This window comes from Megascapheus bottae, chromosome 17 (genome assembly GCF_031878675.1).
Source record: "Megascapheus bottae isolate mThoBot1 chromosome 17, mThoBot2.hap1, whole genome shotgun sequence".
Classification (NCBI taxonomy): domain Eukaryota; kingdom Metazoa; phylum Chordata; class Mammalia; order Rodentia; family Geomyidae; genus Megascapheus; species Megascapheus bottae.
In genome coordinates, this window is record NC_143525.1 from 6,725,246 (window position 1) to 6,741,133 (window position 15,888).

At 45.1% G+C, this 15,888-nt stretch overlaps 1 protein-coding gene across 1 annotated transcript in view; it reads right to left on the reverse strand.

The window, feature by feature from the left end:
* Window positions 1–8,972: 8,972 nt before the first annotated feature.
* Window positions 8,973–15,888, reverse strand: part of Myh13 (myosin heavy chain 13) — a 39,064-nt gene continuing 32,148 nt past the window's right edge. The window contains exons 32-39 of the mRNA XM_090351576.1: window positions 15,478–15,786; window positions 15,178–15,381; window positions 13,749–13,874; window positions 13,303–13,473; window positions 11,473–11,577; window positions 11,250–11,345; window positions 9,507–9,641; window positions 8,973–9,049 (exon numbers count right to left, since the gene is read on the reverse strand). Of these exons, the coding sequence (XP_090207702.1) occupies window positions 9,035–9,049; window positions 9,507–9,641; window positions 11,250–11,345; window positions 11,473–11,577; window positions 13,303–13,473; window positions 13,749–13,874; window positions 15,178–15,381; window positions 15,478–15,786 (1,161 nt within the window). The 3' untranslated portion in view covers window positions 8,973–9,034. The remainder of the gene's footprint in view (window positions 9,050–9,506; window positions 9,642–11,249; window positions 11,346–11,472; window positions 11,578–13,302; window positions 13,474–13,748; window positions 13,875–15,177; window positions 15,382–15,477; window positions 15,787–15,888) is intronic.

The window sequence follows — 15,888 nt, forward strand, 5'->3', positions numbered from 1 at the left end:
CCAGGAGAGGGAGCAGGATGGGGTAGGAGAATGGCTATTGTCAAAATGCGTACTGGTGTGTAAAAATGGAACAAGTAAACTTGTTGAGACTGGTCTTGGAAAGGGGAGGAAAGAGGAAGGAATTGATGGAGTGACTCTGACCAGCATGTGCTTTATCCATAAATAGCTATGTTAAAATGGAACCCCTGGGCCTGGAGTGTGACCTAGTGGTAGAGTGTTGTCTAGCATGCACAAAGCCCTGGGTTTGATTCCATGGTATCATATATATAGAAAAAGACAGAAGGGGTTCTGTGGCTCAAGGGCAGTGCCCAGACCCTGAGTTCAAGCCCCAGGACTAACAACAACAACAGAAAAGCCCACTAAGAGAAATAATTGATATTCATAAAACAAAATCCTGTGAAATTAAGAAAATATTTAATTTCCTTAAAATGGCCACAATTAACCCATTATAATGAACAAGTTATATATATACATGTGTGTGAATATATATTTTAATAAAAAGTATGTAATCAACAAAATACTAGTGAGAAGCATTATATTTCTGCAGATCTTTCTCTATGGCTGGCTTAATAGAAGGTAGTTGATTTTCATGTCTGTTCCTGTACTGAATCTGTTGAAGGAAGTGTTGCTTTTGTTTTATTTGTCTCAAGTATGAAAGGAGAATTCTGCCTTACATGAAGATATACTATTAGGAAAGGAGGAATACTTAATGGATTTTCTGATAACTATGGATATTCATCTTTGATAATACACCCAAATTTAAAATTAATAGGTTACTTTTGTTTACTTATTTGTCATAAAACAGAGTCCTTGTAGTAGCCCAGGCTAGGCCTTGAAACTTTCAGTGCTCAAGTGATAGGATTGCAGGGGTAAAACACTATGCCTGGCCAAAATTAGTAGTTTCTCAAAGGTTACTTGCAGTGTGGAATCCAAATCTGCATCATGTCTCTTCCTATACTACTTTATTCAAATTCATTGTCTTAGCAGGCATTTTGAATAACTCTCTTACCAATAGAAAGCCAAGCACCAATGGCTCACACCTGTAATCCTAGCTACTCAGGAGGTTGAGATCTAAGGATCACTGTTCAAAGCCAGCCTGGGCAAGAAAGTCTGGGACACTCATATCTTCGCCAAAAGCCAAAAGTGAAGCTATGACTTACATGGTAGAGGACTAACCTTGAGGGAAAAGGCTGAGGAACAGCACCCAGACCCGGAGTTCAAGCTCCAGTACCAGCTAGAAGTCATAGGAAAATAGAAGTAGTTATTGTGAAACTGTTATTCTTCTGTTTTTCCAAGAGTCACTTAATCCCATACCCATCTCTCCTCCCTCAGATTAGCCTAAACCTAATGTCATTTCCCCATCTAACATAAGCTAAAGCTTTGTTTTCCCAAGTTCTGTAAGATGCCTTACCTGAGGGACCAAACATCTCCTCCTTAGCATCTCTGCAAGGATTCATCTATCAAATTAGTGAATCCTCCACCTAGTTAGGAGTACAAAAACTTCTAGTTAGTAACTGGAAAAGCTTACACACAGCTTCACAGAGAAATGAAGACACAGATAGATTAGAGACTCCATTCCATTTCCCTGAATGTGGGCCTTTCTGGCATATCCATATATTTTTACCTGGCTTCCATCAGTGTGCATATATTAACTTGAACTTCCTTCATTTAACTCCTGTTAGTAGGCCTTGACTTATGGGCATCTTGGTGTAGCCAAATGTCATTTGTGTTTTCACTTTTACAGCTATATCTAATGGTGGTTGAGATGCTCAGATCTTTTCACTTTCTAGCTGTGAGTCACTGACACACTGTTTAGCTTCTCTGAGCCACACCTGTAAAATAAGAATTAAAAAAGAGCTGCCAGTAGAAGGGTTTAATGAGAATTAAGATGATCCACACTAGCTTGTTCTCTGTACCCAATTAACTGTAGCTGCTCCTGCTATGGAAACTATTACTGTATTATACCCAGGCAGTTTCTTCAGTAAGCACTTTAGGTTTTAATGATTTTATTATTACAAAAATTGCTGCCGGGGATGTGTTTCTTTTCTGACAATTTCTATGTGAGGACCCTGCCATTTCATGCCAGAGATGTAAGATAATGAAGAAGTGTTGGCTTTTGATGGAACTGAAAGTCTTATGGTGGAGTAAAAACTGGGAAATGATTGATGATTTTAATGAAAAAAAATTAAAAGGCCAAAATGCAGTGATGTGTGTTTGCCTAGGGATGGGAGACAGGCAAGAGGAGAGTCATTGAAAGAAAGGCTCTCCTAATTCTTGTTATTTATTTCATTACCATTTTCCTTGTGCCTAGAGCATCCCTCTGGCACATGGCAGATGTTCTGCCAATCCACCGCAGAGGGGATGAAATCCCCGTGTGTCCTCTCATAGGGACAATACTCCTGACAGAGACATTAGCCTGCTATGGGTGGCCCTGGCTCTGGATCCCAGCCATGTCCAGATTCGAGTTCAGATGTTTTGTCTGGCTACACCCAGATCTTATTCCAGATCTGATTTCCTGATCCCTGGGACAGGAAGCTTCCCTGCAGTAGGGGCTGTGAGTGATGGTTTCTTCTTCCTCCTCTCAGCAATGACAGACTTGACATGGAATTTGGGTTTATTTTTATTTATTTATTTTTGCTAGGGAGGAAATGAGATGGGTCCCAGCATCCATGTCATTTGGAAAGATGAGAGATGTTTTTAGGATCTCAGTGCCCAGTGGTTTCTCCAGTGAGAGAAGACAGAGAAAGGCCAGTGCACCACCTTAGAACCTCATAGCACCGGCAGGGCATTTTCTCATCCCTGTGACCATGCTGGGCAGTTAAGAGTCCAGGAGATTCCATCTTGCAGGGTTTCATTTTTTCTTTCTGGAATTATAAGAAGTTCTTTCAAAAAATGCTCTTTTTTTCTGAGAAACAGTGACTCCTGACTTGGTTCAGCAAGTGAACTGGGAGCAGGTAAAGGCTAGATGGCTCAGACTGCTCTTTTTGGTACCTCTACCCTTTGGCCTGAACCATTCTCTCCTGAAGTCACTGTACAGCCATCTTGGACTCAAGGGCCAGTTGTTGATGTCTTCAGAGCCCAGTCCTGAGACTGTAGATGATCATACCATCTAATATCGCCTCTGAACACATCTGTGTCTTGAGGCTGAGTTAGCGATGCACACCTTTCTCACCTCCTTTCCCTAATTCTCCCCGTTTGACCTAAGACAAATGTCTAAACCCCGAAGGCAGCTAACAACGGCTGGAGACATACTGAAGTATTGTCTTCCCACAGCTGTCATGTAATACATTGCCTTTCTCTGCCCCTCACCAAGCCTCTTCATCTGGTCTATGGAGCGGGGGGGGGGGGGGGGGGGGGGGGCGAGAGACTGGACCTCACACAGTATTTCTGGGACTTCAGACCCAGGATCTAAGAACTCTGTTTCAGGCTCAGTTTGTATTGTAAAACAACAACAAATCCATGAGACACTTATCTCTAATTAACCACTAAAAAGCCAGACGTGGAGCTGGGTTCAAGTGGTAGAGTACCAGCCTTGAGTGAAAAAGCTAACAGACTGTGTCTAGGCCTCCAATACTGAAACATAAACACACAGACACAGATACAGACACACCCACAGACACACCTACAGACACACACACAACTACCACCTTTTGTGCATGAAACAACATACAGACAGACATAAACTATGCTAGGTTGGAGAATATAATGAAGCTGACGGTGTTAGTAGAGTTTCTAACAGTGTCACCTGCTGATAGCTGTGAGCTGGAGGGGGGAGGGGGAGAAGGAGAGGAAGAGAGGAGGGATGAGAATAAACACTGAGCTCATTCTCTTCTTCCTGCTATTCCATGCCAAAGCCAAAGGACCAGGGAGCCATTGATGGTAACCTGGTGGCACTGAGAAGGGTGTAGGCAGATGGGAAGGACGTCAGGGATAGAATGGCCCATGGCTGGCCTTGGTGTCTTTCTGCAGAGTGAACACTTGATCCTCTGGGGCCTAGGGAGAGTTCAGGAGAGCCCTGCTTTGGAATGTCAAATGCCACTTCCATTCCAGAGACTTTCAGGACATTGTGGCTCATGGTTGCCAGAAGCAGAAGCTGTTGGTGTAGGTGTACTATTTTCCTCTGTGGGACCCATGCGTTCTTCCAGCCTGGTAAGGTGTCCTTGGATGAGGAGAATGAGGTCGGTGGAGCTGATCTGTGGCCATGGCCTCAGCTCTGTTGCCAGAGCCAGCTCCAAGGTCCACCTACTTTCTCTGCCCAGCTCACCCTCCATTTACACTTTTACCAGAACCATCATTTGGGGGTAGAGAAATTTCTGGTTTAGGAGCCAAGATACATGGGGCGTCTGGCTGTACAATGGGTCTTGTGGGGTTATCAGATGCTATCACCAATTTGAATGTTTTCATCTGTAAAACCTGATGAGCTGCTTATGATTCCTAAGCACCTATTCTGAATGTTGAATCCCAGGCTTGAAGCTCACTTTCTGGGGCCTTTGCATAATGAAAGGTAAGTCTTTCCTCAGCCAGGAGGTGGCAGCAAAAGCTCTGTTTTCGAGGGGGCTATAGGCTCTGCTCTCCAAAGCCCTACTAGACAGAGCTTGAAATCCAGGTTTGGTGGCTAGACTTTGCAGCTGAATGAGATGTAATAACAATGAGTAAAACAATGCAGTAGCAAAATTATAATCATTGTTGCTAGTAAAACAATATCAACTGTGCCTCTTCAGTTTGGACACACTACCACATGGGAGCCTTTTAGTCACCCAGCATGGAGGCAGGTTTCATTAATAGGTTCAGTGCCATGCTGAGACTCAGTGGTATTTACTTGGCTTGCTCAAGGCCCTCTGTAAAGTATAGATGTATGGGAGCAGGTATCATGATTTCCTGCTTTCATGTTGACTATTCTCTGTCTTACAGTGTTAAAATCCAAGGAAGGGTCCCTATTGCCATTTATGTATTTATTTATTTACTTACTTACTTATTTCAGGGCCTGAGTGATGTCCCTGAGTTTCTTTTGCTCAAGGCTATCTCTTTACCACTTAAGCCACAGCTCTACTTCTGGTTTTTGGTGGTTTTAATTGGAGAGAGAGTCTCATGGACTTTCCACTTTGCTTGACCAAGCTGGTTTTGAACCTCAGGCCTCAGTTCTCAGCCTCTCAAATAACTATGATTACAGGTGTGAGCCATGGATATCTGGCAGACTCTTCCTTAAATTCAGCCACCAGCAGGACCTTGGGAAAAGTCAAGGTCTTGGAAAGAAAACTCCTGACACGAATCCCATCTTCATTTCTTCCCCCTTCCTCCCTATCCTTAGAAAAGAAATATCTCCAGATACTTACCACCACTTATCAGGGTATACCTGGTGTCCAGGTATGAAAAAGTCATTGACTCATTCAATAAATAGAATAATGGTGAAGTATATAATACTGTGATGATATTACAGCATAGGATACTACACCTCATATGACACTAGGAAGGACTCAGGATTGTTTGTTCTTTTCTCCTCCTCCTCCTCCTCCTCCTCCTCCTCCTCCTCCTCCTCCTCCTCCTCCTCCTCCTCCTCCTTCTTCTTCAGAGACACAGGGGCCAAGAACTACTTGGAATAAAAGATATTAAGGGATGAATTTTTCCCAGGGAGCTCCATATGAACTGAAGAATATTTGAGGAGGTAGAATGCAAAGAACCTGATACTTTGTGGACGTCAGGGAGGAGTGATCCAGTATTAATCTTTTATGACGCCTAGCATGGTATATTTCCTCACACCAGAGGAAACTCTTGAGGGATACAACCAAGACCCCAGACTGTAGTGCAGCTAGCATCCAGCTCCTGGGATCATGTCCCAACCCTCCCCTCCGTAATAAAAAATTATTGCAGTGTGGCAGGCTGTAGACCCAAAGCACTTCCTCCATGTTCTCACTTACTTCTCCATATCATTTGTTATGCTTTATTTTACATGTGAGGAAATGGAGGGTTAAGTCATAAAGTAACTTATCCATGGTCACAAAGGTAGTGAGAGGAAGGAAGGGGAGGATTAGGATGCTAACAGGGTGGGACTCAGGGCTCTTAAAGCCACAGTGCATGCTCAGGCAGAGAAATAGCCCGACACTGAGATCTTGTGTTGTGCAGGGAGACTGAAGCACCTCCATAAGCTTCACTAAGCACCAAGCAGGTCATAACTTGGCAACAACATCTCCAGAAAATGGAGATATTCGTATCTGCCTCCTGAGAGGCTTCTGAGAGGCTGGGATCATAAACAGAAAAATGAGTCATATACAAATAGCATCATTTGAAATTGTTCTGCATTAAAAATATATATAATTTCTGATTGGGAGGGCCATGGAATTGGCGGGAGTGCTGGATTAGAGAGTGTGAGCTGAGAGACATTGAGCATGTAGCTTCTCCTTTTGTCCTTCTTGTCTATGAGATTGGGAAAAATGACTTTTTTTTTCTATGTATGTGGTACCAAGGAATTGAACCTGGGTCTTCGTGCATGCTAGGCAAGCACTCTACCACTGGGCCAAACTCTTGGCCCTAGGAAATATGACTTTTGAAAATGATTTTTTGAAAAGACCATGAAATAATTTTATTCAGAAATTTTCTATGTGTCATCATCAAAGCCACATCTGAAAGTTCTCTAACTTGAACCAAAAGTCATTTCTAATGAGCTTTCCACAAGGATGGTGAGAATAACGATGGTGGTGGTGATGATAGTGGTGATAACGATGACAATAATGAGGATTAGAGTCTTATGCTGGAGCTGGTAATCTTACAGCACCTTTTCCCCGTGTGATCGCTCTCTAGGCCTCTGAGAGCTTTGTGGCCCTCAGAGAACTGGGCGTGTGGGATTGGATGACAAGTTTCCAGGAAGAAGGTGGCTGAGGGCTCCCAGCTAACCCAGGAAACAAAGAACCCTTGGTAGCAGTAGGGGACCTCAGAGAACAGAGATGTCTAAGCTCCTTTTAATGGCACAGAAACTGGGAATAACTGCAAATAAGCACTTATTATTATTAATTTTTTGGACAAGGCTTGGACTACTACTGCTATAATTCTCCTTAACTACCAACTTCATTGTGTCAAAAGCATTTGGGGTGGATCAGTGATGAGAGAATAAGAAAAATCTAGAAAGCCAAAGAGAGGGAGGAGGAGGAGAAGGAAAAGGAGGAGGAGGGGGAGGAAGAGGAGGAGGAGGAGGAGGGATGTTAAGTGATAGTGATCTTATTCTCGTGCATGTGGCAAGCCAGTATTTACTACTAGGTAATGGAAACTATGCATTTTAGAAACAGTTTCATCAAGATGGTGCATACATATGACACAAAGCCTCTATCTGCTTTGGGGTGAATGAGCTTGACTGTACCTGCTAAGTGCTCATATGTTCTAAAAAAAACCATGATTGGGCATGACAGAGTTGTGAAACACAGCCTCCCCAAGGGATTGCATGAAAGGTCACTGGTTTGGTAGTCTGGGATGTCTGGGGCCTCATTTTCACTCTGCACCAGACAATTATAGCCAGAGTACTGCTTCATCTATCTGGATCTCAGCATCCTTTTCTCTAAATTTAGGGAGAAAATGGGGAACTGGATTTGCAGATGTTATGGATTTCTAAGAAGGAAATCAGTTATTGCTATGCAAAAGAATCCTTCTTTCCTTTCTGAACTTCCCAGAATTTAATTTGTTCAGTTTTACTGAGGTATTATTGACAAACAGGAGATGTCTCTATGTAAGGTCTACCGCTTGATTGGGAATCGAATCCAGAGCTCCACCCATGCAGTGCCTTCTAGCCACTAATCATTGTAGGTGATTATAGGTCTCCAGAAGTGACTCACCTAGCATCACTGAAACCCTGTACCCTCAGCCAATTTCTTCCCACTTCACTCAACTCCTAGCCGCTGGCAACTGCCATTCTTATCCTTGCTTTTGTGAGACCTGTTCTAGATCCCACAAATAAATAAACCACACAAAATTTCTACTTTGCATTTGTTTTATTGTACTCAGCATAATGTTCTTCAGGTACATCCCTGTTGCCCCAAACAACAGGACTTCTTTCTTTTCTTTTTAAAAATTAGAACTTCTTATGCTTGGAGGAATGAAAGGAGAACAAAATTAAGGTAAGTATGGCAAAGACTGAGTTGGAAGGGATGAGGGATGAGTGAGAATGTTGAAGGATTAAGATGGACTGTATTTATAACCTGCTTTGGTAAATGACAACTTCTTTGTCCAACTACTTAAAGTTAATAAAAAAATAAATATCTCAAAAAAATTGCACTTCTGTGCCAGTGCTGGAACTCAGAGTTAAGGTACTATCCTCTAGTCTTTTGGCTTATGGCTTATGGTTAGTGCTCTACTACTTGAGCCACAACCCCACTTTTGGCTTATTTTTGTCAGTTCTGGGGCTTGAACTCAGGGCTTCGGATCTGTCATTGAGCTTTCTCAAGGCTACCACTTGAGCCACAGCACCACTTCTGACTTTTTCTGTGTATGTGGCAGTGAGGCATCAAACCCAGTCCATGTTAGGCAAGCACTCTACCTCTAGGCCACAGGCACAGCCCCTACTTTTGGCTTTTTGGTGGTTAATTGGAGGCTTTCCTGCTCATGATCCTCAGATCTCAGCCTCTGGTGGGTGGCTAGGATTATAGACATGAGCTATCAGCACCCAGCTTTTTTATTTTTTTAAAATTACATTTGCTGTGCTGGAGTTCACAACCAGGGCCTGATGCAAGTCCAGCAAAAGTTCTACCACTGAAGTCTATGGCAGCTGGGTGTTTATTTTGGCAATGTGAATGGAAACACGATTTACCTGGTAATGAGTTGGATTTCACCTCCTTTTCTTGGGGGCTTGGAGACTCCTATTTTGTAAGCCTCAATTCCTAAGCATTTACAGCTCTTCAAGAAAGACTCTATGAAACAACCCATGAAGGATGAGCAGGCCAGGACCACAAACACAGCAGAGCCAGGCCTCTGAGTATTGAAGAGGCTTTATTTCTCACACATCTCCCTACCATTCTCCTGGAGGTGTCTCATAGCAACCAGCCTCAGCAGGGCCTCATTCTTCCATCTTCTGTGGGGAGAAAAAGAAAAAAAAATGTCCACATGTGAAGTGAGTTAAACTTGAATCACCTTGAAGTGGAGCAGATGGAAAGTTGGGAATGTCAGGGAAATGACATTAAGGAATGGCTTCATTTCTCTTTACAGATTGTGAAAAGACGAAGAGCGGTAATGCTACTGGAAACAGAACACATCCTCTGAAAGGCAGTGTGGATGCAGATGATATGCCTGCTCTGTACCTCGTGGCTCGTTCTCGTGAGGGCCTGGGACATGGGAGACATGGGACTCTTTGCCCAATGTATGTGTGTGTGTGTGTGTGTGTGTGTGTGTGTGTGTGTGTGTGTGTGTGTGTGTGTGTGGTGTGGTAATCTAGTCACAGGAATAAGGAGATCAAATTCTCCATGGGTTCCTAGGCCCCCTTGATTCTCCAGGTTGGGGGTGGGGAGTCACCTTGAGGTATCCATTCTTACCTGCCCCCCGACATCACGGTTCTTAGCCCTCAGCTTGTTGACTTGGGACTCAGCAATGTCTGCCCTCTCCTCAGCCTCCTCCAGCTCATGCTGGACCCTCCGGCACCTGGACAGCTGTGTGTTGGCTTGCTCTTCCTGTGTGAAAGATGGGAGGGTATGAGGTTGTCGGGCTTCTCAGTACAGTTCTGAGGCATTGAAGGACCAGGAGAATGTGGGTTCTAGATTCTATGCCAGCAAGGAGGGGAGGTAGATGGAGTTCTCTGGAGTGTGGGGACACGCAGCTCATGTAGGTGGCCTGGGGTCACCCTGTGAGTGCTATTGCCCCTCTCAGGACCACTCCCCATCCCTGGATCCCTCTTCTACACCCATCCTAGGGACCTTTGGAGGAGACACAAGTCCAGAGCTCTCCCAAGGCACTCGATGGCAACAAAGACCAATGAATGGCTCCTGCTCAGTACTTCTGCCTAGTACCTATGTGGGTCCAGGCTACTGAACAAGTGTATAGGAAGCTCATCTAAGGATTCTTGGGTGGCCTGCTGTCCTCCCACCCCCATGACCAGCCAATCCTGTGGAACTTTACTAATCTAGCACACATGGTTCCTTCCTCCATTTAAGCAGCTCAAACATGCTTCCTAGAGATTAGGATGGAGCTGACTAGGCTCCTGGGAAAGACAGTCAAGGGCAATGTGAGGAGCTACATTCTAGTTATTTGTCTGGGGTAGGAACTTCCTAAATTTTTGTTCCTCAGCACACTTGTTCTGAGATGGTCTGAATGCAATAAGATGGGTCCAAGGTCATCTGAGTGTAGAAAATGCCCCATTTTAGAAAGCTACTTTGGAGAGTTATTGAGAAATTCTTGAACTCAAGCAACCAGTTTAACTTTATTTAACCCGATTTCCCCTCCCCCTCCCTCTCCTTCCTTCCCTCTCTCCCTTCCTCCTTCCTTTCCACCCTTCCTTCCTCCCTCCCTTTTTCCCTTCCTCCCTCCCTTCCTCTCTTCTTTACTTCCTTCTTTTTTGAGACAAGGTCTTTATGTAACCTAGACTTGTCTTCTGCCTCTGCCTTCTGAGTGCTGGGATTTCAGGCATGGCAATTCACACTTAGCACAATTTCTTTTCAATAAAGGAAAAAGTGACTCCTTATCTCTAGCCCAGCTTTCTGCTATTCATAACCCTCAGACCTAGTGCCCCAAGAGAAGACATTTTGTAAATCACCCTAAAGGGGAAAAGGAAGAAAAGGACACTGACTTTATCCTATTTCATTTTTTTCTTATTAATTTCACGTATATGAGTGGGGGGGGCAGGCTAAGAAGGGAGGGGAGGGGGTTTGAAGGGAAGGGAGAGCTTCTAGAGGCTGAAGGCAGTGGGGACCAGGGAGAACAGAGGGTAGAAGGATGATGAGCGGGTCAAGGGGCAGAGGCTGGTGGATGGGCTTGGATGGCTGGAGGCCGGGAGGGTGGTATAAGCTTCTCTGGAGTGGATAGAGTTGGGATGGGGTGAGGTGGTTGGGGGGGTCAAGCAAAAAGGGATGGAGGCAGTGGGGAATGTGAGGCTAGGTAAGAGGGCACAGGGGTGGGCAAGCTGGCAGGGGCTGAGCTAGGGAAGAGGGCAGGTGTCTGTGTTTACGTCTGCCAACGCAAACTCAGGACCCTGGCTGATCCCCACCCAATACTCATCACCTCTGCCTCATAGGATACCCAGTTACATGAGTGTGTCTGAGGGGTCCCCTGCCCTCCATACTTACCGCCTCCTCCGCCTGCCTCTTGTAAGACTTCACTTTGGCCTGCAACTTGTCTACCAGGTCCTGGAGCCGGAGGATATTCTTGCGGTCCTCCTCAGCCTATAAAACGAGCCTCTGTGTCAGGGGGAAGCCTCCCCGACTCCCTGCAAGCTGCCTTCCCACAGTCCATGGCTGCTGTGGATGGGATTTGGGGCTCATGCATTCGCTGCGGTTGTGAGACATTTACCTGGTAAGTCAGTTCCTTGACTTTGCGTTCATATTTGTGGGCCCCTTTCATAGCATCAGCTCCCCTCTTCTGCTCAGTGTCTAGCTCTGTCTCCAGCTCCCGCACCTGAGTAAAAGAGAGAGAAGATGGAAGTCAGGTCCAGAGAGGAGTGACACATGCCTCTCCCCCCAGGGGGTCCCAGTGGTTACAGAGGAGGAGAGGTTGGCCTTGGACAGTTAGAACAGGTTCACTCTCAACATTGTTCTTAAAAAGAGCCCCACTTTCTTCTTTATGGGCCAGGAAACAGTTTCCCAGCACCTGAGACAGTTGATTGCCGTCTAGGCCACTGAGAAGCTTGTGGAGCCCAGAGAACTGGGCGTGTGGGATTAGATGACAAGTTTCCAGGAAGAAGGAGGCTGAGGGCTACCAGTCAACTTAGGAAACAAAGAACCCTTGATAGTAATAGAGAACCTTGGAGGACAGATGTGTTTAAGCTTCTTTTAATGGCATAGAAACCGGGAATAATGGAAAATAAGCACTTTTTTTTGACAAGTTCTAACTTCCCTAGGGCTTCCTTTGTTAGTCACATGTCTATGATCTTGTTTTTACACCCCCCCCCCAAAAAAACCCTCAAACTCCTTTTGTATTTACAGGAACCCTGAGACTGGTGACTAAAACTTATGTCTGGACGCTTTCCTGCTGAGAAATGATTCCTATCCTCTTTCTTCTCCTCCTCCACCTCCTTTCCACCCACTCTTGTCTTCTCTCTCCCCAGGACAGCAGAAAAATTCTCATCGCCTCCTCTTCCTCTCAAATGTCAATTGCTTGCATAGCCCATTTGAAAAAAATTGGAGTGATCCAAAGGAAATGGAGAAAACACTATCAAAATAACAGAACAAATAGGATATAGGCTCCTAGATGAAGGAAAAAACAAAACAAAGCAGGACTTCCAGTGTTGGGGAAATCTAACTTTTATGGTATTTGGATTTGAAGGAAGAAAATACTAACTTCTTTTGGGATGGAGGGGGAAATACATCAGGATGGCAGGCCTTAGGTAGAGATCAGAAAAGATGAGGAAGGCTGAGGTCTGAGAACAACAGCCGGGGAGAGATGGAAGATTTTATGCAGGATGGGCCTTTGCTTCTCAAAGGGAAGCTTGCTTCAAGATGTAAATCACTTGGAAACATTTAGCTTTATGATCTAAGTAGTATTTTCCTCACTTAGGCATGAAGATGGGAATGTTCACAGAACACAGGAAGTGATCATTAAAAAGTCAACCTTACGGGCGGAAGTTTAGCCTAGTGGTAGAGTGCTTGCCTGAGTTCGATTCCTCGGTACCACATACACAGGAAAAAGACAGGAATGGTGCTATGGCTCAAGTGGTAGAACTCTAGCCTTGAGAAAGACCAAGGACAGTGCCCAGGCCCTGAGTTCAAGGCCCAGGATTGGCAAAAAAAAAAAAAAAGTCAGCCTTAAAAGCCACTTCAGGATTGGGATTGGGACTCAGTGGTACAGTGATTGCCTAGCATGTATGAGGCCTTGGGTTCAATTCTTTGGTACCACATAAAAGTAAAAATAATTTAAAAAGTCATTAAATAAATCATAAAAATAAAAATATTAAGAAAAAGTCACTCCAAGCATTAGCATATCAAAATGAATTTGTGAGTGATGGGGTGTAGTGACAGGTAGAAAAGAAGTAGGTAGACATTTGACCACTAGGGACTTTGGTAAGTGATCTAAAGCTGCCTTTGCATCCACTGAATCAGCAGCCACTCTCCAGCCTGAATTTCTGGATGGTGGTTCTGCCCTAGGGAGCACTTGGAGAGCCAGAGTCTTCTCAAACTATCCTACCCTGGCCTCCAGTTTCTGGATCTGCTTCTTGCCGCCCTTCAGTGCCAGCTGCTCAGCCTCATCTAGACGGTGCTGCAGGTCCTTTACTGTCTGCTCCAGATTCTTCTTCATTCGCTCCAGATGAGCGCTGGTGTCCTGCTCCTTCTTCAGCTCCTCGGCCATCATGGAGGCCTAGACAAGGTCACAGGATACATGGGTGGACCCTCTGTTCACCCATATGGAAGATGCAGGTAAGCTTTGTTGTGTGTACCATGCTGAGCTTTACACTGCCTCCACCCCCCCCCCCCCTTGGGGCAGCCACCACCTCCTGCTTTGCTATGTAATGACTCCCTTCGCGCATGGCACAATGCCACTATGCATTCAAGGGTTTGATGTTCCAGACCCTTGTGCAAAAGCTGTTTCTCATCTGTGGTCACCATCTCTGCAAAGCGTGAGGAGGAGCTTACATCCGTGATGGCTTTCTTGGCCTTCTCCTCCACATTCCTGGATTCCTGGATGGAGTTCTCTACCTCGGCCTGACACTGAGCCAAGTCAGCCTCCAGTTTTCTCTTGGTATTTATCAGGCTGGTATTCTACGAGAGAGAAAAAATTAGCTATTGGGGGTGAAGATTTCATGTGGGCACTCAAAACAACAGGAAGACAGTGAGTGGAGTGGGGAACTTGGTAAGTCATAATCAGGTTCTTTTTCTTATTTCTCACAGGGGTCATTCTATTAGACACTGTGTCATTTTTGACTGAACATAAAGTCCTGAAGCAGATGGTTACATCAGAAAAATTTGAAGCCAGGCATTTGGTAACTTGTGCCTGAAATACTAGCTATTTGGGAGGCAGAAATTGTGAGGATCTGGGTTTGAGGCTATCCCAGAAATTAAAAGAAGTTCATAAGACTTCTCTCTCAACCAATACCTGCTGGTATGCACCTGTCATTCTCATGACATGAGATATGGAAATCAGGAAGTTCTCAGTCAGACTACACAAGAAAGCACCCTTGGGCGTGGTGTCACACTCATTATTGCAGAATACAAAGACTGAGATCCAGTCAGGCTCAGGTAAAAATGCAAGCCCCTATCTCAAACATAATCAAAGCTAAAAGAGTCTGGAGGCAAGGTTCAAGTGGCAGAACACCTTCCCAGCAAGTGTAACACCCTAAGTTCAGATTTCAGTATCACAAATAAACAACTGAGTGATAAATCTCACATATGAGCATGGATATGTTATTCAGCACAATAATATTAGAGCAAAAAAATGACTGATAGACTTAAGAACATAACATGAAAAATAATTCTAGCACTCAAAATAAACTATACCTAAAATGGGAACGGTAAGGACAAACTAGAAAATATTTGCAATGTATATCATGGGAAAATTTTTCTTTCATATGAATAAGATGAATCAACAAGACAAAAGGCAAGAAGTGTAAATAGGGTTAAACACATCCAAAAGCAGGAAAGTCCATGAAACTGTCATGTCCAATTAACCACCAGAAAACTGGGGATAGTTTCTGGAGATAAGAGTCTCACAGGCTTTCTTGCTGGTCTGGCTTCCAACTATGGTCCTCATATCTCAGCCTTTTGAGTAGGTTGGATTATAGACGTAAGATACCAGCACTCAGCTTCACATATGACTTTTTATCTGCTTCTTTAGATAAAAGAAAACTATTTTTTTTAAAAAGTCCAGAGTCTATGAGTACCTGTCAACAAGCCCGTCTTGACTGCTAGAACAGAGGAATGGAAAACTTGCCAACCTACCTAGGCTCTCACTACCCCAGGATGGGTTCTGAGTGGAGGGGTGGAGAAGTGAGGATGTGAGGAAGTCCCCGAAAGAGCAGGGGCTCCCCTTGCCTCAAGCAGAGGAGAGCCAAAGGGGAGAGGGCACCTGGGAGTGTAGCAGTTGGACCCGGTCACTGGCATCTAGCAGCTCCTGCTCAGACAGCCGACGGGTGCGCTCGGTCTGTTCCAGGGCCACCTTCATCTCCTCCAGCTCCTCCTGGAGGAGGCCATTCCTGCGCTCCACGATTGCCAGCTGCTCCTTAAGGTCCTCGTTGCTCCTTAGGGTATCATCCAGGTGCAGCTGGGAATCCTTTGGTGGGGAGAGGGAGACCAGAAATGAAGCTAGAGCTGCTGGATGGGCTAGGGGACCCTGGGGTCCACGGGAGGGGTGGGGGCTGGGGCTCACCTTGAGCTGGCCCTGGATAGTGCGTAGGTGTTTCTGGGTCTCAGTCACTTGGCGGTTGGAATGGCCCAGCTGGATCTCCATCTCGTTGAGATCACCCTCCATCTTCTTCTTTAGCCGCAGGGCATCGTTGCGGCTACGAATCTCAGCATCCAGCACGCTCTGCATGGCTTCTGTGGCTCGTTGGCTGTTGCGTTTCAGCTGCTCGATTTCCTCATCCTTCTCAGTGATCTTGCGGTCCAGCTCGGACTTCACCTGGCTTAGCTCTAGCTGAACACGCAAGATCTTGCTCTCCTCATGTTCCAAGGAACCCTGATAAGAATAAAGGTGCGATTGGGCATGCTGTGCATATTTTGATTCCAGTGATGATACAACTAGCATAAGAATAACCCATTTGTGCTCAGGCCCTGAGCT